General features: G+C 44.8%; 1 protein-coding gene across 8 annotated transcripts in view; it reads right to left on the reverse strand.

The window, feature by feature from the left end:
• The window catches only part of LOC119655610 (rho guanine nucleotide exchange factor 11), a 181,848-nt gene that overhangs the window by 145,935 nt on the left and 10,820 nt on the right, over positions 1 to 25,093 (reverse strand). For 4 of the 8 annotated variants that reach the window (XM_038061578.1, XM_038061573.1, XM_038061571.1 and 1 more), the window contains exons 2-4: positions 11,045 to 11,306; positions 4,551 to 4,643; positions 4,434 to 4,491 (exon numbers count right to left, since the gene is read on the reverse strand). In XM_038061578.1, coding sequence (XP_037917506.1) covers positions 4,434 to 4,491; positions 4,551 to 4,643; positions 11,045 to 11,306 — 413 coding nt within the window. Of the gene's footprint in view, positions 1 to 4,433; positions 4,492 to 4,550; positions 4,644 to 11,044; positions 11,311 to 24,879; positions 25,065 to 25,093 lie in introns of those variants that run through there. The other 4 variants (XM_038061576.1, XM_038061577.1, XM_038061575.1 and 1 more) reach the window with 3 other exon arrangements.

A 25,093-nucleotide genomic window follows, 5' to 3' on the forward strand; every position in this document is an offset into this window, starting at 1 on the left:
AACGTCACCCTGGCTAACATCAGAAGCGTAAACACTTTTAGGCGTGGAGAGCTAGGCTCCGTTGTAGATCTTACTTTCGTAAGTGATTCGCTGGTCAAGCGTCTACACTGGCATGTTAGCGAAGAATACACACATAGCGACCACCAGGCGATATATATTAATATTAATAACGGACCCGGAACAATAAATGCTCATCTGAAGAAACCAGAAACAGGTTGGTCATCAAGAGCGCTTGATGAGGATACATTTCTGGAAGTGTTATAGTGGAACACCGAGTTTACTGGAACGACCATGAAAAAAACATCGCAGCTGTCCCAACAGATATACCAAGCATGTGACGATTACATGCTAAAATACACTCGAAAACGCAATCCTAACTACTGGCGCCGTATTTGCCTATACCCAGCCCATGAATTTCGGCACTTTATCTTTGTCTATGATTACTGTCAAATCTGTTCAGAAGTTTTTTTACTACGATTTCAGAATATCCTTTTTTAAAACAGATTGTACTGGAATCACGGTTTAGCCCGATGCGACGTTAGATTGACTGAATAGAATTCAAATTGAGCTCTCACCTGGACTTAGATTTTCCTCACCGAGTCCCCGCCTCCTCCAGGTCGCGTGAGCGAAACACTAAACGATCATGGTAGAACTCATTTCGACTACTTCCTTAATGCTGCTATAGAAGTTCTTCAAATCTTCCTGCTCTTTTCCCGTATATATCGTCGTGACTCCTTGTCGCACGAAACACCAAACAACTCGACACCAGGCTGGCATAAGACCTCAATTCTCCCTGACAAATGAACTCTCTGGTGATCGCCGATGAACTTTCTTTTTCCGTACCGATTAAATCTCCTTTTGCTCACTACTTTCTTTCTTTTGCTAAAGCCTTTTACAAATATTCCAACATAAAAATCCAATATCTGGAGCGATATTCTTAGGGACAATATACTATTTATTTCATGTAGCCCACGTTATCTAACAGTGTCACCATTCCGATACAACTACAGGTAACATAGTTTGATTAGGAACAAAATTTTCGATGTATTTAATGCAATGATTAAACTCATTAAAAATGCCAATAGTGGCCAGTAGAATTACCAAACTGAACATTAATTGATGTATTGTGGCTATGCCTATAAGGATGGGTTCGAGATCTTCTTTCAGGAGCACAAGCCTCACATTAATTTGCTCCGTGAAAATAAACTTCGCAACAGGCATAAGCCTTTTTTCCCTAATTAGTATCTTTATCGCATTGTTTGCTTTTACTTCAGATAACTTCATAACTTCTGAACTACTCCCTTTTACCAACGCCTTTGGATCCGTTGATCCACAATCATCCTCTTAGAAACTTCATCAACTACAAATTATGCCGCCTCAATTTACTGAATCAACCAAACTTTTAACCCATTTGACCATTCCAGCGTGGACATTTTCTGCTCTCCTCAACCACGAGATATTCAAAATAAAACAATAGCCCAAACTGATGACTTACAATTTCTCTTTCAGCGTGAAATATTTCCCATTTGAGCCCTTCTTTGTTCACCTTTGCACGCGCTAATTGTATATCCTTTTTAGACCACTTTTTACCGCTCTCTCAAACGGCAATGAATGTCTTTGATAAGGTGATTCCTAACTCAAGCCCATACTACCTTATCTGCGAGCAACATCAGTTTAGAAAGAGAAGTTAACAACACAATTGCCAAGCAGCAAATTCTTTCCAACAAAATTTTGCACCCTTTGAACTTTTTGATTAAACCATGATAATAACCCTGATTTTACTAAAAATCACCTCCAAAACAGTAAAACTTTTTGCTATAAGCAACGTCGGAGTCCGCATCAAATGGAACGTCTTCGCCTCAATCAAAGATTTTATCTTCGTCATTGCTTCGGTTCATGTACCTTTAACCAAACCTTTTACCAGGTTTGCGAAACTCCAAGGACCGTGAATTAAGCGACTAATTTCGTGAAAAACTCGCCAATCATCACACTCCTCTATTGTTCAGATACTCCCAAAGCGATTGGATGAATGGCTATCTTGCAAGTAATTGGTTTCTCCAACATTTCCTTTTTTGAGTAAGGACAACTGGCACAGCTACTTACTAAGAGTCTTTCCATTAGACTATCCGTCGATTGCAAGGCGAACCTATTATTAACAAAACGATATCTACCTAAACTGGACAGTCGAAATATACCTTCCCCGAATCCAGGCTGTTGCGCAAAACCTGATCATTGGGTAGATTGCAGTCAAGGATAGTTGAATGTATTCGAAAGGGACCTCACTGATACCTAGTCACCCGAGAGAATTCGATTGACCTTATCGTTATGGGATTGCACTGATCGTGGAAAAATTGCGTGCGACGTATCAACGAACGTCTCAAATCTAAAATTTACCGCAATGTCGTCCGTCCAGTCGCTCTCTATGGTTCTGAGTGTTGGCCGTCTATAAAAGACAATGAACGGCGACTTGCGGTGATGGAGACAAAGATGCTGCGTTGGACTAGTGGCGTCACACGTTTAGATCACATCCGAAATGAGGATATCCGCGATCGTTATGGGGTTGCACCGATCGTGGAAAAGTTGCGAGAGAGGCGTCTTCGATAGTATGGTCAAGCAATTCGTGCTAACGAGAATTCACTTGCCAAGATTGGCCTGAACATCGAAGTCGATGGTAAACGACCAAAAGGCAGGGCGAAACAACAGTGGCTTGATACGCTGGATGGGGATTTAAAAGCCTCGGGATTGGATAGAGCTAAATGGCGAAACCGATCACGACGAGCCGACCTCACTAAACGGGACAAAGGTTGAAGAAAAAGAAGAAGACTGTGCTATAACGAGGCAGCGGACGAACCAGTCAAGACGGGAGCAGGGACGCCTTTACACGGGCCAGAACCCTTCTGTGGAATCGGAAACGGTTTCATGGCTATGAATCTAAGAAATGAAGAGGAACGATTGAGGGAACTATACTGGGCGGATCTACCGGGGATGGAGCAGTCCAGGGTGCTTATTGGGGGATACGAACCTATACGCACAAAGGAATGCTTAAACCTCACCAAAAAGAACCTCAGAATCATAGTGGGAATTCTCACTGGTCATTGTCGGCTGAACTATCACCTAGGGAAGCTAGGGATATCTACGGACACTGCCTGCAGGTTTTGTGAGGAGGAGGACGAAACCGCTATATACGTCCTGAGACAGTGTCCGGCACTTGTGCAAAGTAGGTCGAGGCATCCCATGTCAGCCAACGCCCCTTTAATTCTATTCCAGTTGGTCGAGTTGAATGCGTTTTTGACATCCAACGCCACCACGGCACAGCAGGCGCCAGAAATCAGTACACCTTTTGCCAGGTTTATCACCATGTTAATTGCGTCCACCGTAGAGTGGGTGCGTCGGAAACCAAACTGGCGTTCCGACAAACCATTACTGGTTTCGATCAACTTTTGCTGTTTCCACTGGGCAGGGAATATTCCTTCTTTTAGGCACGCCTCGAAGGTGTTGGCGAAAAGGTCGGGCCTAGTCTTCACTGCCAGTTTCAAAGCTCGGTTGGGGATGCCATCCAAACCTGGGGCCTTGTTGTCGCCGAACCTACCACATATTTCCCGCAGCTCCTCCACAGTTACAGGCGGTATTATGCCGTCATTTAGCTGGACAAAAATTTGCCTTCCCCTATTTTCGTGGTGAGGGAACAGAGCGGTAACAATCTGTTTCAGGAGGCGCGGACAGGTCACCTGGGGTGATTTCCGCAGCCTTTTCATCACCACTCTGTAAGCCTCGCCCCAAGGGTTTATGTCGGCATGGTCGCATAGCTGTTTGAAGCAGTTCTTTTTGCTCCTCCGAATGGCTTCCTTTAGGCGGCTACGCAATTACTTGTGTACCTCCTCAGGTCGAGGCATCTGGGAGAACACTTAATACCAGATGCAAAGCTGAAAGATCTGGAAGTAGGGAACATACTAAAGTTCCTGACGGTTATAGGCCTGGTTGAGATACTATGATCAATATGATCAATATAACCAGTAAAAGGGGCACAATAGTTCTTCAAGGACGCGGTGCGACTTTCCCTTAACAGAATAATAATAATAACATGAAGTTTTCTGCCAACATTCATCCGATATAGAGCTATCTCCCAGATGAAACTCTACCACGCTTATTGGTCGGTGGACAAAAAACAACATGTCGTCACATTAGTGATAGCATAAAATTGTTATCTAATTCCAACTAGAAGGCAAGAAGATAGAATAGTTGGTTATTAGTCACAGAAGTTAACACTCCGGTATGACTTGAATCACTGGCCATGTTGTGGGTGAGTATAGGAGTACAAAACAGGAGGGGAGGACTCTCAATTGTTGGAGTGGAGTTTCAAGTGACACCAGCAACAAATCATTTTATATCAGTAAAATTCGAACAATGCAAATAATCGGAATTGTAATACTCACATTTGATTAATTGGACCACTGTAGTGTGTTTTTCCAGGCGTACTTCAACACCGTTGACCTAAAATGATAAATAATTTTTGAGTCTCCACAAGAATATTTAGAATAAATGCTTCATACTTTTAATATCATATCACCCGCAATCAAACCAGCCTTTTGTGCTGCTCCTCCAGCCTTGACGCTTTCCACAAATACAGGATTATCACCAGACACCTAGATTTTGTAGACAATTAAACAAAATGACATAATTGAGCATTATTTTTTTCATTGGAATTCAAAGAACAAACTTATCATCTCATAATTTTATAAGCAGAAGAATATATGAATGTGTTTATCTTAACCAAAAAAAAAAAGTATCTTTATAGTTCGCTGCCATGCTACACAGTGACATATACAACGACAATTTTATCAACGGAAGTTAAATGTATTCCTATCTTATGTTATCGGTAAATGAATAATAATGTGTAATAATTTCACACATTTGTTGATCTGCGAATTTAAGGGATTTGTTAACGTTAATGTTCCCCAGATCTTTTAATAGAGTCTATAAAAATCCCGATTTCGAGTGAATCATATTTGACTTTTGTTGGCTTTTCACGTTTTGTGATTGCCTCGTTGAAGCAGATACAAGAAAACACACTTGGCTTTCCACAAAAGCATCGACGGAAATTTGCCTAAGTAATTTAATAACATTCTAAGCACTCATTCAAAACTGAGACTACAGACTGAATACTTTAATTAATTGTTTTCTTATCTAATATCTTTTTCAGTTAGTCGCTAAATACACAATTTTTAACTAAGATTGAAAGAGGAGTCTAGTCGTATTCTATCGGGATTTTTTTTTCTTTTTTTCGGTAAGGTCTACATCCATTTAGATGAATTTATTACAAATACACAAATCTATTAGATTGTTGCAAATGAAATGGCGGTTTTGATACTAAAATTTCAAACGACTCTAAAGCTTACAAAAATTCATTTATTTAATCAAAATAGGTGCCAGTCAATTCAAAGCCCTTCTCCCAGCGAGATTCAAGAGCATGTATGCCAGTTTTGTAGAAGTCCAACTGTCGGGGGTTCATAAATCCGTCGGAGGCAATTTTGACAGAATCTTCTTTTTCTTCAGCCTTTGTCCCGTTCACAGGCGGGGTCGGCTCGTCGTGATCGGCTTCGCCATTTGACTCTATCGAATGCCTGATCTGGGTGCAATCTCGAGGCCTTCAAATCCCCATCCAGCGTATCAAACCACCGTTGCTTAGGTCTGCCTTTTGGTCGTTTACCATCGACTTCGATGTTCAGACCATTCTTGGCAAGTGAATTCTCGTTAGCACGAATTGCGTGACCATATCATCGGAGACGCCTCTCTCGCAACTTTTCCACGATCGGTGCAACCCCATAACGATCGCGGATATCCTCATTTCGGATGTGATCTAAACGTGTGACGCCACTAGTCCAACGTAGCATCTTCGTCTCCATTACCGCAAGACGCTGTTCATTGTCTTTTATGGTCGGCCAACACTCAGAACCATAGAGAGCGACTGGACGGACGCAATTTTGACAGCATCTTTATTCCTACATTGTTTTTCCGCCAAAAAATGATCCAAATGTTTAAAAAAGTGGTAGTCGATTGGCAAAAGGTCCGGTGAATATGGTGAAGCAGAGTCTCATACTGCAATTCGTTCAACTTTTGAACCGTTGTTCTGGAAACATGAGGTCGTGCATTGTCGTGAAGAAGTATCACACCATCTCTGTTGACTAATCTCGGCCGGTGAATACTCAATTTTTGGTGCATTTCCTCGAGTTGGGCACAGTATTTCTGTGCATTTATCGTTTCTCCAGGTGCCAAAAAAGAATAATGGATAACTCCAGCTGTAGACCACCAAACACTTACCATTACCTTCTTCGAATGGAGGCTCGGTTTCGGCATATGCTTTGGTGGCTCATCAGCATCTAGCCATTGTGCTGATCGGCGACGATTGTCGTATAATATCCACTTTTCATCACATGTCACTTGGAGAGTTCCGTCCCCATGTACTCGAGGAGGGTGATCAGACCCGAGTCTGCAAGGGACTCATCTGAAGTGGCTTCGGCCACGAAGCCTCACCGGAGGTTATCTGGTAAAACCCCCAGGACTTTCATCCTCTAAAAGTGTCTATTTAATGGCCTCCCACCTGCTACGTTCACATGCTTTTGCGAATTTGAAAACATATTCCAAAGGCAGAGAGAGCGCAGATTCTTCATTGAGACAAAAAAAAACCTTACCAAGGTGCTTTCGTTTGCGATCTGAGGCGACCCAACTGCATGCGAATTGCAAACAAAGGCCAGACCACCACCCCCATCTTTTTCATGCGGTATTTTAAAGAGGAAGATTCTGTCCAAAAGGGGCTTTTGCGGTTTTCATGTTTCTCTTGTAATGGCATAAATGAATTGTCGATGGTCGTCGATCCTTAGTGGCAGGGGACGATCCAGAGGGAAGAGCTGTCCCAAAAACCGAAAAAGATGGTGAAATTTATCGTGAAGATCCGGCCAAAAATGTTGAAGCTCCATCGAAATGCTGCACCGACACATTCAACTTCTCCGTGCTAGCCAGGCCCGGGAATTTGGGGAGCCCCTCGAACTTTTCAATCCCTCATGTGTCATCTCACAAAAAAATAAAAAAAATAAAAATTACAAACACGGGAATTCGCGTACCCCCATCGAAATGAACAACAGGCGAGCTAAACCTGGAAATGAAATAAAATGTAAAAAAGATGCGCGCGTGGAGTCCTAAGACTCCGGACCCGAGTGCTGCGATCGAAAAGGAGAATCAACGCAGATCACGTCCTCGATCAATGTCTCACCTGCCTCAGATGTATAGTGAGACTCAGCCTTTGAAGTTCCCACCTACCCTTGACATCCTCAGGCCACGATATTAAAGGATGTCTCTTATTTAACAGTTTCGCGAAAAAAGGAGGTCATCTAATTGATAGGGAAATCAGTTCAGATTCATTCCAAGCACAAAAAAAAATAAAATTAATTGATAAAAATATAAAAACTCCTGGTCCCAAGTCCGATTGTGAAAGGAGCGGGGGTAGATAGCTTCTGTCTTTATGGCTGTACGCCACCGCAGCATCTCAGGCGGTAGGTGAGGAAAGTGCAGTAACTTTGCAGTCCTGCAGATTAGTCACTGAGGAAGCTATCACCACACCGGCGGCCTGGTCTGATTATGCTTCAGGTTAAAATTGTATAATTCGACAACATCAAACGACCTCTTCGTGGTGACTGCTGGAGACCGTCTTCCGACGGGCCAAGAGTGTATAGGGCCAAGCTGGGAGTAGGCTCATCCAACTTATGAGGATCTGTTTGCCTGCTGGTCATGTGTTAGGACCCGAGTCTGCAAGGCACTCATCTGAAGTGGCTTCGGTCACGAAACCTCACCGGAGGTTATCTGGTACCATGAGAACCGGGACGGCCCTCTGAGAGCATATGCTCCACGAGAATTCTTGGAGGATGTGTTCTCGGTTATTTGCGATTGGCCCCCTGGGGGATTGGGAGTTTCATGGTGGTTGTGGTTATGCCTACATCGCGGGTAGAGCTCCTCGGAGCTCAAGCGTGGAATTGCGCTGTACAACACGGGTGCCGCACCCCTTAGTTACGGCAGAGGTGTTAGATAGGCCTCGCATCCACTGGTATGAATGCTGAGCCTGCACTCAATATAAACCAGGACCGCTGTGCTCGCATGGCGGGGCTCTGATTGTGGTCCCAAAATCAATCCGTGTCCGAAGAGGACCGTGGGATTATGCCTACACGGCAGGTACTCACGTTAAACCCCCAGGACTTTCATCAAATGTGACTATTCTGTGCAAAAACGGATCGCTTCTGTTGCAGGAGAGTAAAGAACTGCAAATTTCCATTCGAAGCGCCATGTTTTGCTCCGTAAGGGCCCTGCGGAAGCCCTGCATACTGGGCACCGACCAGATGGACCGCATTGTGCGGGCATTGTTTCCCAGACATCCTGTACGGGTTGATGTAAATAGCGCGAAAAGCGTCGTGGATTGCCCCCTTTTCACAATGAGAGAGCTCGAAGAAGCGCTTCTCACTATGAAAAACAGGAAGGCGCCAGGTCCTGATCGCATCCCGGCGGAAGTTTACAAACTGGTGTTCCGCCAACGGCCAGAATTGCTGCTTGAAGTGTTCAACGCGTGCTTGAAGGAGGGCACTTTTCCTTGTCGCTGAAAAGTGGCCAAAATCACGTTGATCAGTAAGGGTAAAGGAGACCCGGAGTTGACACGGCCGGAAAAGTGCTCGTGAAGCTCGTCAGGGGTAGACTCGCGGAAGCGATCCGTGCTGCCGGGGATTTATCCGCAGGGCAGTTCGGGTTTAGAACAGGGAAATCTACAGTGGATGCTGTTATGGAGGTCGTAGATGCGTTTAATAGAGCCGGGGCACACAGTCGCCGATCTCGACGGATAGTGCTCCTCATAACGTTTGATTTCAGAAATGCCTTCAATTCCGATGGACAGTAATGCTAGGCACACTAGAGAACTCCTTTCACGTGCCAAGCTATCTCTTGCGGATAATGAGAGATTATCTGGAAGACCGCTCACTGCTCTATGAGACGCTAGAGGATGAAAATCACGTCGAGAATAGCACAGGGATCCATCCTACGGCCGGACCTCGGAAACGCTTCCTACGATAGTCTGCTGAGACTCGATGCGCCCGAAATGTCACACCTGGTCGGTTATGCAAACGACGTTGCGGCACTTGTTGCCGGACGCACTGTTGAACAGGCGTAAAGCAGACTTGGCATATTGATGCAACGGGTAAGCGGATGGATGACTGCTCACGGTTTCAACCTTGCGCTGGAAAAAACCGAAGTAGTCACCCTAACCAGAAGGAGAATCCCGACTCTGCGTCCCATATCGATCGGCGAGTTGACTATAGAGTCAAAACCAGCGATTAAATACCTTGGTTTAATGCTTGACTCGAAGATGAGCTTCTTCGAGCAAATCAAAGCAGCAGCGGACAGGGCTGCAGCTGGAGTCGGCTAATGGCGAATGTCGAATGCCCTATATCAACTAGGAGACGTCTCCTCATGGGAGCCACGCAGTCCGTTCTTCTCTATGGTGCAGAGGTATGGGCTGATGCCCTTGACAAGAAGGTGCACCGTAAACGCCTCGATCAAGTGCAGAAGCGGAGAGCTTTGCGAGTGGCGTCTGCCTATCGTACCGTCTCCGAACCGGTTGTGATGGTGATTGCGGTAATGATCCCCGTTGCCCTCCTTGCCAAGCAGCGCAAAGCTATCTATCGCCGTAAGGGCGAAAACTTAAGAGAAGTGGTTGCCCGTGAAGAACGTCAACGCAACTTCAGCGAGTGGCAACTTTCTTGGCAAAATGAGCCAAGAGGCAAGTGAACTGCGCGGCTCATCGACAAATTAGAACGCACGGTGAGATTGATTACTTCCTTACCCTTAAGTGGACATGGAGGTTTTCAGTCTTCCTGGATCACCAGGATTGGGAAGGTGCGATCTCCTGATTGTGTGTTCTGCAATGGAGTGGCGGACGACGCTGAACACACCTTTTTCTCTTGCGAGAGGTGGAACGGCCTCCGCCAGCAGCCACAGGGGAGCTCTCGCCAGACAACATTGTCAGAGAGATTCTGAAGAGCTCTGGCGGCTGGAATCGTATTGCGCATTATGTTCGGGCTCTTCTTATTACGAAGAAGATTGAACTCGACCGGCGAAGAGATCGGACGGTAAGGGGTTCCTTGAACTAACAACAACTCCGTTCCTCCCCTCCCCTCGCGTTGGTGAAAGGAATTCCCTAACTTGAAGGCTCCCAAAGCCGGAAGAGCGGGAGGGCTAGCCCGAAGTAATGTGTCAAACGGTTCCAGGCTAGTTCTCTGATGACAGGGAAGTGTTTAGTTGGCAGTCCGCCAGCGTGCTGTTGCGAGAGTCCAACATTCTGTGAGTAAACGCATTCACCTACCCTACTCCCCCCCAAAAAAAGGGCTTGCTGAATCCATTGTCGAGCTTTTTCGCCTTTCCAAGTTGTTGCAAGTACCGGGAAACTGTCAAATAGTGTACGCCCAGTATCTCTGCAATGTCCCTCACAGACTGACGTGTGTCGGATCCGACTAGCAAACGCAGCTCGTTCTTGTCAATCGATGATCCTGAATGTCTACATGGTTTACGTCGCCTGACCGTAATTTTTCGAACCACCGCCGTGTGATTCGTTCGCTTACCGTATCAGCTCCAAATGAGTTCTTAATGTTCCTGGTCACCTCCATTGCTTTATGACCGAGTTTGAGCTCATACAGAAAAAATATACGTTCTTGACTCTTTTCCATCCTTTTTTTTTCCTTTTTATTCACTGCTTTCAGAACGATGGTCAAAACTGAAATGATTGCTTGATTAAATGTAGTATTTATACTTCATTATCCGACACCAACAGCGCCAACTGGTGGTGGTTTAATGCAGGAAAATCGCAACTAACTTCAATTGATTACCAAATCGGCCATTTCATATGCAACAACCTAATACTTCTAAATACATGCTAAGCTTAAAGCAAGATAAATTACAAAAACAACATTGAAAAGTTATTGATGATTTTTAAAATTCTGAAAATTAACTACTTTACCTTCATTCCATATCCATTGGAGTCTTTATGGATGGTAAGCGACAGGACTTGTGGTGCCAGTAGAGCTTTTTGTTCTATTGGAGATGGTGTTTGTGTCTGGGGGCGACGTGTTTGTATCCGAGTAACTGGACTTACACCGTTACTATTAGCACTACCACCCCCCAAATTTTCAGAAGCAGCGGCACCGTTCATGTGGGTTGTAGTTGCAGGATTAACAACTGACCTTGCCCGTTCGCCTCCATTGTTATCATCTTGAGATGATCTGTCTTGGCATTCGTTCACCATTTCCAGTATGTCGGATAAATTCCACAGTCAGCCAAATCACACAGTTGCAAAACCAGGCACACAGCATAACACCAACGTCATATTGTATAAAAAGGAAAGAAAAAAAACAAAGAAAAGCTAATGAATCGATACGTTCTACTTAACTACATTAATAAAATTCAATTAAATCTAAAAATACAAAGGGGAAAACTACTCTCAACATTCAAGAGTACATGCAATAATAGATCTTAAATAGAAGGAAAATTGTGGAAAATATGTTCTAATGATCAAATTTCAACTATACGCAAATCGATCGGAAATAGCGTCCTAATTTTTTACATCAATCCATTATTATTTTTATCATAAGGCATTCCAAACTTTTACGGAAAGTATCCGAATTATTTAGTCAATACTAAAAAATTTCGTCCCAAATTGATCTATTTTCATAACGAACCCCATACTAAATATACTTATTGTCTCTTGTTTAGGTGTCTAAATTTCTAGGTTATCTGGGGGTGAAATAACACATCGTTCAATAAGTCCCGGGACTAGCGTAGAAATGGCGCTAATAATGCCATTTATATACCAAGGTTCAGAAGTACCAACCTTCAGATAAGATGTGTCAAAATTTGATGTAATCCGAAACATAACCAAGAAAGCTATAGTGGTTAAAGTGACGCTACCTTTGCAATCGTGAAAAAATGGACCAAAACGAGTTTCGTGTGTTGATAAAACATTGTTTTCTAATGCGGAAAAAACACTGTTCAAGCTCAGCAATGGCTTGAAAAACGTTATCCGGACTCTACTCCGTCGAAAACAACCATTTGTCGGTGGTTTTCGACATGAAACGCGGTCGTGCTAATACAAATGATGCGGAACGTTCGGGTCGGCCAAATGAGGGAGTAACTCCCGAAAACACCAAGCAAGTATTGAAAATCGTGATGGGTGACCGCAAAATGAAAGTGCGCGAGATAGCTAAGATGGTGAACATATCAACTGGTAGTGCATTTACTATTTTGCACCAAAAATTGGCTATGAAAAAGGTTTTTTCTAAATGGCTGCCGCGTTTGCTCACAATGGAACAAAAGCAACAACGTATCAATGATTCGGAGATCTGTTTGGCACTGTTTACTCGCAATAAACAGGATTTTTTACGTCGATATGTGACAGTGGACGAAACATGGATTCACCATTTCACTCCGGAGTCAAGTCGGCAGTCAGCTGAATGGCGTACGACCGGTGAAAGCCGCCCGAAGCGTCCAAAAACACAACAGTCGGAGGGCAAAGTGATGGCGTCCGTATTCTGGGATGCGAATGGTATAATTTTCATTGACTACCTCGAAAAAGGAAAAACCATCAATAGCGACTGTGGGTGTGTGTGTGTGTATGGTGGGGGAGAAGCTACAGCTTCTGAGCACTCAGGCCGTGTTGGTCCATTGTACTCGCCTCCCCCGTCTAACGGAATATTCCGGATTCGTTAACGAATCGCAGGATTTCCGTTAGTGGATGTGATGCTACCCGTCGCAATTGGAGGACATCGGCACCAAAGATCTGATGCCTGATGCGTCCATAGGCAGGGCATTCACATAGGAAATGCTCCGTGGATTCCGCTTCCTCATTACAGGAGGGACACGTATCATCTTCGGTAATTCCTAGCTAGTGAATTATGGCCTGTCACAATGCCCACAATACACCTGCAAATCCTCCTGCTTTTCGACAGGATAAACTTTGCGGTACATATGTTGGGTTCTGGCAGGAAAAGTTGGTGTGTCGAGCAGCATTTAAGTTCTGCCACCTGTCGTTATGGGAAACTTGTTCCCAGTTTTTGAAAACAGATTTAGCCAATGCCACTGATACCCCAATTGCTGGCGGAGTTCAAACGGTTTCTGCATTCCTGAACGATTTTCGAGGTGATCAAAGGACTGCTCAATGCCCTCAGTGCAGCTTGACTGTCACTGCAGATTGCGATGCGCCTGCCCTTCAACCGTTCGTCAATCACCCAGTTTGCCACCCTTAGGATCGCATAAACTTCGGCTTGAAAAACCGTTGCATATTGTCCCAAAGGAAAAGCCCACTTCTCGTTTTTATTCGAGAGGTAGACTCCGGCTCCAGAACCCTCTTCTGTTTTTGAGCCATCGGTGTAGAAGACTTCCGTATATCCCGCCACGCATTCCTCTGGGTCTTCCCAGTCCTCTCTACGCTTCAGGGTAACTACATATCTTCTACCAAATAGATGTATGGGGACACGAGAATTGGAAGGTATTGTAAGAACTGGATTCAGTCCTCCCAGTAACTCTTCCAATGCTCTGTGCCCCCCAGATCCGTTGTTTTCCCATAGATCTAATCGAATTAGCCTATGAGCTGCTCTCATTGCAGTGCTTTGAATAAATATATCCAGGGGCTACAAATTGAGTAGTGCATTCAGAGCTGCGCCGGATGTCGTGCTCATGGCACCAATGATACCCAGACAAACAGTTCTTTGCAGTGCGTCTAGTTTACGGTGAAAACCTTTTTGTCTCACCTTAACCCACCACACTACGGATGCATATACGAACATCGGCCTAATGATGGCAACGTATATCCACATTACCACATGAGGCCTGAGTCCCCATGTCGAGGCAAAGGTCCGTCTGCACAACCCATAAGCTGTGAGAGCTCGTTTCATCTTTACCTCTACATGTTTGTTCCAAAGAAGTTTTTTATCTAGAGTGACCCCCAGATATTTCACTTCTTCGGAGAGTTGAAGGGTAGTACCCCTCATCTCAGGCAGACAAAGTCCATCCAGTTTTCCCCTTTTTGTGAACAAAATCATTGTGGTTTTATTTGGATTTACTGACAAACCATGTCTAAGGCATCAGCTGTCTATCAAATCAACGGCACGCTGTATGCTCCTCCACACCGTTCCAAGATCCCGATCAACAGCAAGTACAGCTACGTCATCAACATAAGTTTGAGCGTGTATTGGCAAATTTTGCAGTTCGCAAAGCAGTGAGTCGATCAGCATACTCCACAGAAGCGGCGAAAGCACACCTCCTTGGGGGCAGCCCTTCATCGCTTCTGTAGCCAGGTAGTGATCGACCCCTACCTCAGCGCACAACAATCTTTGCGTTAGCATAGCATGGATCCACTTAATTAAAGCATCATCAACACGATGCGCTCTGGCGACATCACAAAGTTTTTGAAAAGGCGCACAGTCAAAAGCCCCTTCAATGTCCACGAACACCCCCATCGCGTACTCACCATTCAAAGTTGCATCCTCTATCTTTGTGACCAAAGAATGAAGAGCAGACTCACAGGACTTTCCACGTTGGTAAGCATGTTGGTTTTCATTAAGTGGGTGTGACCTAAGTGCGTTTCCACGAATGTGACGCTCCAGCAGTCTCTCCAAACCTTTCAGCAAGAATGAAGTCAAGCTGATCTGTCTGAAGTTCTTTGGATTAGAATAGTCATCTTTCCCAGGTTTCGGTATGAAAACTACCTTAACCTGTTGCCAAGAAGAAGGCACGTAGCCCAGAGCAAGACATCCTCGAAAAATATTTCTTAGAGGTCGCTCTAAATGCTCCATACCCTCCTTTAGCATTGCCGGTTAGATGCCATCCATGCCAGGTGCTTTGAAATGTTCAAAGGACAGTATGGCAGCTCTCACCTTTTCATGGGTGACAACCGCTTTCGCAGTGTTCCAGTTCCCCTTGCAACGCTTGCGTGTTGAAGGGGTTGCAAGAACCGTCAACTCTCCCCCTACCACTTCTCCCACCCGTTCTCTCGGGTGGTGTACTTCCAGGGGGGTCTGTACTGAGTCCAGTCTGGAGCTCGTGAAAGTACCGCCGGGTTTTCTAAGAGAATCCAACTTGGCCGAGTCATCCCTTTTGAGGACTCTGCACAGCCTTGAAGTCTCCCTTTCGCCTTCCAGTTCCTCACAGTACGCTCTAAAGGAGTCTCGTTTCGAGCACCTCAAGAGCCTCTTATATTCACGTTGTGAGTTCCTGAAATTTAACCAGTCTTCATCCTTGTTACGAGCACGATTTAGAAGTCGCCTGGTTGATTTCCTGAGTTTTTGCAGCGACTACTACATGGTGTTATTGGATCGTTTGAAGGCCGAAATAGCGAAAAAAACGCCCACACATGAAGAAGAAGAAAGTCATCGTTCATCAAGACAACGCACCGTGCCACAAGTTAATCAAAACGATGACCAAATTCAACGAATTAAGCTTCCAACTGCTTCCTCATCCTCCGTACCCGCCGGATCTGGCCCCCAGCGACTGCCTATTAGCATGGTGTCAACTTTTTATCACCCGAAAGACGGCTAAAATGAAATTGGAGGAGACAATATCGGATACTCAGATATGCCTGCCTTATTATCCAAGAACAGACATGGAATATGAGAAACGACCAGACTCGGGTCTTATCTTATCTTCTTATCTGAAATGACTCTTACCACGAAGCCTCATCGGAGGTCATCTGGTATCAAGGGAACCCTGATAGCCTTCTGAGAGCATATGCCCCAGGAGAATTCCTGGGTTATTGGTTCCCGGATCGGCTATTTGCCGTTGTTCGTCCTGTGAGAGTTTTATGGTGGTTGTGCCCATATCGCGGACGGAACACCTTATAGGCTTAGGCGTGTAGTTGCGGCAGAGGTATAAGATAGACCTCGCACCCAATGGTATGAATGCTAAGACCGCGCTCAGCAAAACCATCACCGCTTTGTCAGTCACCGCGGGGCTCTGACTGTGGTCTCCAAATCAATCTGTGTCTAAAGAGCACCGTCCGATTATGCCTACGTAACAGATATTCATGTTAAGAGGACTTTTGGGCTTCAAACTTTCACATTTTCTTCTTCACCCTAAATAGGTTTCTTTGAACCTCAAAAATATCCCCTTAAAATATTATTAAGAAATTCGAAGTAAAAAAAAGTCATGACTATATTTGCAACGGCTCATGCGCACAAGTATATTATACGTTATTATACGGAGAAAGTGACGGCAGTTATGCCTTATGTTATCTCTTAAGCAAATGCTAATGTATTATTATTAACGTTATATGCGGATATCAGAACGGGATGGAACCTAGGTTTCGTTTTGATATACCACAGTGATTTTTTTCAGATTTTTCGGTTGGATAAGTTCTGAGAACGAGACCTGTTACACTTTCTAAGGGTCATACTTGGAGCCCTCACTCCCCTACTTTTCACCCGATATCAAATATGCGATCAGTTTCGAAAAGTATTAATTGATACCTCTCATTTGATATCCCACATGGCCACATTAGGTGAAAAAATATTGCACCCTCCATTCACGTCCTTAAACTAAACACAAAGTGGCGCCCCTTGCTGTATGTGAAGGGAACAACAGACCCACCAATTTCCGTGAAAATCGGTCCAGCCGTTTCCGTATAAATCGATCATTTTATTTCACAGAAAACCTTAATAACCTACAAGCAACTTATGCTCAAGGTGTGGGATAGTGAATCAATGTGTGGCGCGGCAGGATCTGCAGCATTCGAAATTTATTTCGGATGTTGCGGATGCGGACGGGTAGATGGCGCTGAACGTGGAAACTCTCCACTCACGCGTTTTCAGAACGCACCGGGGAAGTGGAGAGCCAGCGGTAAAAAAGTGCCGTTGGTTGGGACAGTAAGGACCGCATGGAAATAAGTCGGTCTCTTCTGTTCCCAACCGCGACACGGAACACTTCAGCGCGATCATTAAAAAAATATTATAATCAAAAAAGTAAGAGTTAAATAGTGAAAATAAATCAAGTCAAATCATTACAAGTCCAACCTTTCCTTTGCTTTCGCTCCGATCTCGACTTTTCTATTTACTGTCCTCGACACCCGAAAGTTACAACGAAAATTCCCCGGGCATCTCACAAGAGCGAGCTTGTCGTGCGAACGGACAATTTTCGATTCCGCCTCGTGAAGTGTGAAAAATTCTGTTTGATAAAAGTTTGAAGAGTTTCAGGGCTCCATCGGTCAGTCTCCTACAAGTGCGGAAAAAGACTATTACTAAAAATGCCTGACGACTGGCAACGCAGACTAGCAGTTGTGGAGGTATCACCAGGTTACTGAGTACCACTTATAAGATATTCTCCGCTATCTTGCCAGGTCGGTTAGCCCCATACGCCCAGAACATCATTGGCCCATACCAAAGAAGCTTCACTTCAGGCGAATCAGCAACAGATCAGATTTTCAATCTGCGACAAGCGATGGAAAAACTATTGAAATGTGGCTATCAGTTGCACCATCTTTTCATCAACTTTAAGGCCGCCTATGATAACGTAACCAGGGTAAAACTGTACACGGCCACGAGAGAATTTAGTATCCCGACGAAATTAATAAGCCGCCTATGATAGCATAGCTAGGGTAAAACTGTACACCACCATGAGAGAATTCGTAATTCCGACGAAAATGATAAGGGTAACAAGGCTGACCCTGACTAATGTGCGGCCTAAGACAAGCGGATGCCCTATCATGCGTCCTCTTTAACCTGGCCCTGGGAAAAGTAATCCTTGATGCTGAGGTAAATGGGAGGGGTATGATTTTTTTTAAGTTTACCCAACTACTGGCATATTCTGACGATATCAACATCACGGGAAGAACGTCCCGAGACGTACAAATTGCCTTCATCCAGATAAAGCTGGCGGTGCGAGATCTTGGACTGCATATCAATGAAGGCAAGGCAAAATATATGGTGGCAACTTCAGCACCGAAAACCAATCAACCAACAACATCAAACCGCACTGGTCAAACGGGAAGAATAAAAATAGAAAACTATTAGGCCTACAAATAAGTTCTGTCGGTTTTCACAATAGATGGCGTAGCTTATTTTTTATTCCATTGATTCACATTTCCAAACATTCATCGGAAAGCTACTGTCAATAGGCACAAACGTCACTATAAATTATTTAATTGAAGTGTAAACAACAATACTTTTTTCATCAACGAAGATGGCCAATTTTGTACCAAATAATGTGTTTTTGCGGGGAGTTCTACTTCATTTTTTCAATATGAAGAAAAAAGCAACCGAAAGTCATCGCATTTTGGTGGAAGTTTATGGTGACCATGCTCTATCTGAGCGAACGTGTCAGAGGTGGTTTGGACGGTTTAAAAGCGGCAATTTTGACTTGGACGACGAAGAGCGCGCGCCGGACGGCCAACAATTTTTGAAGATGAAGAATTAGAGGCATTGCTCGATCAAGATCCATCGCAAACGCAAGAAGAATTTGGAAAAACACTTGGAGTTACTCAGCACGCCATTTCCCACCATTTAAAAGCAATGGGAATGATCCGAAAGGTCGGAAATTGGGTTCCGTATGAATTGAAGCCAAGAGACGTCGAACGCCGTTTTTTCACGTGCGAACAACTGCTCCAACGACAAGAAAGGAAGGGTTTTCTGTATCGAATAGTTACTGGCGAAGGAAACTGGATCCATTACGATAATTGCAAGCGTCGGGCAACGTGGCCATGCCTCATCATCGACGGCTAAAGCGAATATTCATGGTGAGAAGATCATGCTGTGTATATGGTGGGACCAGCTGGGTGTGGTATACTATGAGCTGTTAAAAACGAACGAAACGGTCACGGGCAAACTCTACCGACGTCAAATGATGCGTTTGAGCCGCGAACTCAAGAAAAAACGGCCGCAATACCAGCAAAGGCATGATAAAGTTATTTTGCAACATGACAATGCTCGTCCAAACTCCGCCATGCTATTAACATAGTATGCTGGTCCCAAGCCCAGGTAAAGGAGGAGGGTTTGAGGCAACGTACTCTGTACTATCCTCAGTAAAACAAAAATAAAATGCTGAGATCAGGGAAAGAGATAAATAGAGTACAGTTGGAGTTATTCCACTATCCTAAATCCTACCTGATCTCTCTTGGTGACAGGCCCCGCGACAGGTCGACCAAGAAAATGCATACAATATCGTTACAAACATGATGATCGGATTGAGTCACAAGCCTCGGAGAAATGCTAGGGCGTCCACCTCAGTCGACGCGGCAGGACGGGCCCCGGTCCTGTCGAGAAATCGGCAAGGGTTCTTGACGCATGGACGGCGTCAGGACGTACGCAAGTTAGTCCGCACACAACGAACAAAACAAATACGTGTCTGCACGCTAAATGTTGGTACCCTAACTGGAAAGACCGAGGAACTCGCAAGAGCCCTTCGGAAAAGGCGCATTGACATCTGCGCTCTGCAAGAAACCCGATGGTCTGGTGCCAAAAGCTGCGACATCGAACGCGAACGCGGTAAAAATGGCTGCAAACTTCTCTATTTTGGTAACCAACACACTCAATATGGTGTTGGCATTGCCATCTCAGAGGGTTTTCGTGATGCCATTAAAGAAGTCGAACGATTTGATGATCGGCTGATGAAGCTCACCATTATATCAGCTGATCGCACTATTCACTTCTTCACCGCGTATGCACCACAGACACGTCGACCTGATGCCGAGAAAGATGCCTTCTGGCAACTTCTCGATGAAAAGACTTGTCACGTGCCTGCTGACGATTACATAATCATTGCCGGCGACCTTAATGGTCATGTGGGTGAAAAAGCAGACGGTAACAGGTGCCATGGGGGAAAGGGGTTCGGAGCGCGCAATGAAGGTGGCGAGCGTATAATCGATTTTGCGGACACTCATGACCTTGTACTTATGAATACATGGTTCATCAAACGATTGTCTCATCTTCCCACATTTTATAGTGGAAACAATAAAACGCAAATCGACTATATTCTCATAAGACGCCAACATTGTACCACTGTCACTGATTGCAAAGTCGTTCCCTATGAGACCATCGCACCTCAACATCGGCCGTTGATTGCCGTCCTGCGAATTAAGCCACCGATAAAACAGCGTGAAGAACGCACTGGCCCGCCGCGCATTAAATGGTGGCGGTTTGGTGAGAAGAAAGAAGAAACGGTCTCACTCATACGGTTGCCAACCATTACGAATGTGGAAGAATCATGGAACCAAATGAAAGACACGATCCACAAAGCGGCCTCTGCAACCCTCGGGGTCACCAAGCCGGGTAAGCGGTACATCAACCGAGATACTTGGCTTTGGAATGATGATGTTGAAATGAAGGTCCGTGAAAAGAAACGCCTCTACCACAAATTTCTCGACGATAAAACGCCTGCTAATTGGCAAATTTATAAGAATGCCAACCGGGAAGCAAAGAAAGCGGTCGCTGTCACCCGAGCGAACCATTTCAAAAATCTTTACGATAAACTGGACACTCGGGATGGCGAGAGAGATCTGTATCGACTTGCTAAAAGCCGTGATGAACGCACACAGGATATCGAACACTTCTGTTGTGTTAATGACAAGAACGGTACTTTGCTTACCAACCGTCGAGCCGCAACGGATAGATGGCGAGAATACTTCGAGCAGATTTCAACTGAAGAATTTGCTCATCCTCCACTTCCACAATCATTGCCGACATTTGGAGCAGTTCCACCAGTCAGCGCAACTGAAGTCGAGGAGGCAATAAAACAAATGAAATCGGGGAAAGCAACAGGACCTGACGACATCGCATCTGAGCTCTGGAAAGCGAAGAGCTGGGACCCAACACTGTGGCTCAGTGAATTCTTTAACCGGGTTATTCAGGAAAGAAGAACACCATCTGACTGGCAAGAAAGTACCACTGTTCCAATATGGAAAAAGAAAGGTAGCCCAGCAGAATGTTCAAATTACCGTCCGACCCGGTTACTTTCCCATACCATGAAGATTTTTCAACGCATTCTTGACAACCGTATTCGCGAAATCGTTGAAATAACCGTGAATCAAGCCGGATTTGTCAAGAATTGCGCAACTACTGACGCAATACACGCTGCGCGGTTACTCATGGAGAAACACCGTGAGAAGCATCGCCCTCTTTACATTGCCTTTCTGGGTCTAGAGAAAGCGTTTGACCGTGTACCACACGAACTCATCTGGTATGCTTTACGACAACACTTCGTGCCAGAAGAACTCGTGCGCTGGGTTCAATTGCTCTACCACGATCCGAAAAGTAAAGTTCGAAGTATGGCGGGTGTATCAAAACCGCTTCGTGTCTCTGTTGGTGTTCATCAAGGAAGTGCCCTCTCACCACTCCTCTTTGTCCTAATTATGGACACCGTCACACGGGATATCCAACGTACAGCGCCCTACACACTGCTTTATGCAGATGATGTTTTCCTAGCATCTGATAGCAAAAATGATCTCGAGCAACTTGTCCAAAAATGGAATGATCGCCTCATGCAACACGGTCTCAGATTGAATCTAAACAAAACTGAATTTTTGACGACCGATCCCCATGAAACAGGCACAATCACTGTCAGCGGCAGTGATCTGCCCAGAACTGAGCGATTTAAATACCTCGGGTCAACGCTATCAGCTAATGGAGAGCTGCGTTATGAAATTGCTTCACGCATTAACGCAACCTGGATGAAATGGCGTTCCACAACTGGTGTCCTTTGTGATCGACGTATCAACGAACGTCTCAAATCTAAAATTTATCGCAATGTCGTCCGTCCAGTCGCTCTCTATGGTTCGGAGTGTTGGCCGACCATAAAAGACAATGAACGGCGTCTTGCGGTAATGGAGACAAAGATGCTACGTTGGACTAGTGGTGTCACACGTTTAGATCACATCCGAAATGAGGATATCCGCGATCGTTATGGGGTTGCACCGATCGTGGAAAAGTTGCGAGAGGCGTCTTCGATGGTATGGTCACGCAATTCGTGCAAACGAGAATTCACTTGCCAAGATTGGTCTGAACATCGAAGTCGATGGTAAACGACCAAAAGGCAGACCTAAGCAACGGTGGCTTGATACGCTGGATGGGGATTTGAAAGCCTCGAGATTGCACCCAGATCAGGCATTCGATAGAGCCAAATGGCGAAGCCGATCACGACGAGCCGACCCCGCTTGTGAACGGGACAAAGGCTGAAGAAAAAGAAGATGGAACTTGTTGTGATAAGGTGACTATGGATAATTAAGAGCCTGTGTTTCAGAATGCAATCAGGTGAGACACGAAGCAGTCAATAACCCTCGATAACTATCTGTAGAGTTTCGGTCCCACATTGTGTTGTGATTCGCACTGATGTCTTAACGGCGAAAATCCGGTTTTCAGCTCAATGAACTTGAAGTCTGTGTTAGTTTCATTGGAAAATAGACTGCCTTTACAGGAATGTAATCCGAGACCTTTGTTATAAATTGCCTGGATACCAGGGCAAAGAAAATCCCCTTCTTTGACCTGCATACATGAATTCAGTGCTTCCTTATTCATTGGAACATACTGATCTCGATGCAAATTGACTGCAAGTAGTGGTGTTAAATATTTGATGGAATTACTTTGAATAAATCGAAGTTTTCTTGACAAGTACTGTTTGGCAGTAAAGATTGCATATCCTTTAGTTAAAACTCCTTTTAGAGACATGATCTCATATAGCGGTAGCAAATCCCCCTACTCTACAGGCAATTGAAGATCTGCTGGCAAATGGGTTTTGATTTTAATAATCTCTGTTTCCAACTGTTGCGATGACAGCAATAAAGGGTTTATCCTCCCATGGTGAGTGTCGATTAAGACGTCGACTAACGACAGTTGTAGACGTCGACTAAGGACACTTGCAGACTTGTAGACTGGAAGTCATCAGCGTCATTTAGATGGACAATGACATAAGCAAGTGAAACACTTTCGACTGGTATGCCTCTTTCACATTGTTCTTGATCTTAGTTAAGATTTCCTTGATGCGATATTCTAGTTGATCGAATTTCTCCTTTGTCGCAACCTGTCCTGTTTCATAATGCTAATCGTCGCATCGAACTGATGTTTGGTTTTTGAGTAGTCCCAACCGATTAGCTTCATTGTCTCCTACCTGATCTATTGTTTTGAACATCTTTTCGGCATATTCAGGGTCAAATACTCCAAACAATCTATAGTCCGCTTTAAGGGATCGCATTGTGTCTCTTTTTTTTCCCTCCTGTTGTGGCTTCGTAACAAATTGTTTTCCGTGTAGGGTTGTCAGCCCTACCCAACCCCCAACCTGGAGGACCAGTTGGTACAATTTGTCCCGTTTTTAGGCGCGGGAGACTCGCCATCATCCTTCTCCGCCTGCAGCTTTTCGTTAAAAAAGAGCTCCCAGCGGTCACCACGTGGATATGGAGATAGGGTTTGGTAGTAGAGCTGTTGATGTTGGTTCAGCAGGCATTTCCCAGGTTTTATGCTCCATCGTGGGTACCAATCCACGTTTCGCCCTGGGACCTATACTACCCTTTGACTAAGCTGACCCTGACCAATGTGCGAGGTCAGATAAAAGCAGCAGGATCACTCTCAAGACCATTCAACATCAACAACGGTCTACGACAAGGGGATGCGCTATCATGCGTCCTCTTTAACCTGGCCTTCGAGAAAGTGATCCGTAATGCTGAGGTAAATGCAAGAGGTACGCTCCTCTTCAAGTCCACCCAACTACTGGCCTATACTGACGATATCGACATCATGGGAAGAACCACCCGAGATGTACAAACTGCCTTCATCCAGATCGAGCAGGCGGCGCGAGATCTTGAGCTGCACATCAATGAAGGCAAGACAAAATATATGGTGGCAACGTCAGCACCGGAAACCAACCAACCAACAACATCAAACCGCACTGGTCAAACACGAAGAAGAATAAGAATAGGAGAATACAACTTTCAGACCGTTGACAATTTCGCCTATCTAGGGTCAAAAATTACAACCGATAACAACTACGATGATGAAATCCGCGCACGGTTGTTGTCAGCCAACAGAGCCTATTTCAGCTTACAAAGACTGTTCCGCTCGAAACGACTCACCATAGGGTCAAAGCTTTTACTGTACATATGATCTTGCCAGTCCTCATGTATTCCTCGGAAACTTGGGTTCTTAGCAAGAAAAATTGCGAACTCTTGGCCGCGTTCGAGAGAAGAATCCTCCGAAGAATTTTTGGCCCCTTACATGAGGATGGACGGTTCCGTAGCCTACACAATGACGAAATCTATGAGCGATACCATGACCGTCCGGTTGTGGATAAAATCCGGCTTAACAGGTTGCGGTGGGCGGGTCACTTAATCCGTATGAGGATGATCCCACCCAGAAAGTCTATAAGGGCAATATCTATGGTAGAAAAAGAAGACGAGGCAGACCCTGCCTAAGATGGAGCGATGGCGTAGGCCAGGACGCCAGACAACTTTTAGGGATATCGAATTGGTGGACCTCGGCGCAAAACCGGGATGTTTGGAGTTCCTTACTAAGGCAGGCCTAGACCGGATACCGGTTGTTGCGCCGTTGATGATGATGATTGTGTCTCTAAATGTTGGCTCTCCCCAGTACCACTTTCCGACTGGATACTTTGGAACTCTGCCAAATTATCACATATGTTGAAAATTACACGATTTCGATGCGAACGATGAACCTACGCGACTTATAAAACTATTTACATAACAACAGAGTTCAGAACGACATTTAAGCACTCTTTTTGTCTGTTTGCCTCTACGAACACAGCAGGAACGAGGTGAGAAATTGCGGCTCTTATCGATTGTAATTTTATATAATAATAACTCATTGTACTCACTCAAATTGATTTGAAACTAAATCGAAAATGTTGTTGCCTTCTTAGTTCCTTATTGGAGAGATACAGATTGTAGCTAAGTTTAAGATGCTTTCAAAGATAGCATCGAACGATGCAGTCTTACTGAATGACTAGCACGAAAATGTAAATTATCAACTGCGCACAGGAGTTGAGATGCATTACGGAAAGATGATGCAGTCCACCATTGAAAAGCTAG

This window comes from Hermetia illucens, chromosome 4 (genome assembly GCF_905115235.1).
Source record: "Hermetia illucens chromosome 4, iHerIll2.2.curated.20191125, whole genome shotgun sequence".
Lineage (NCBI taxonomy): Eukaryota > Metazoa > Arthropoda > Insecta > Diptera > Stratiomyidae > Hermetia > Hermetia illucens.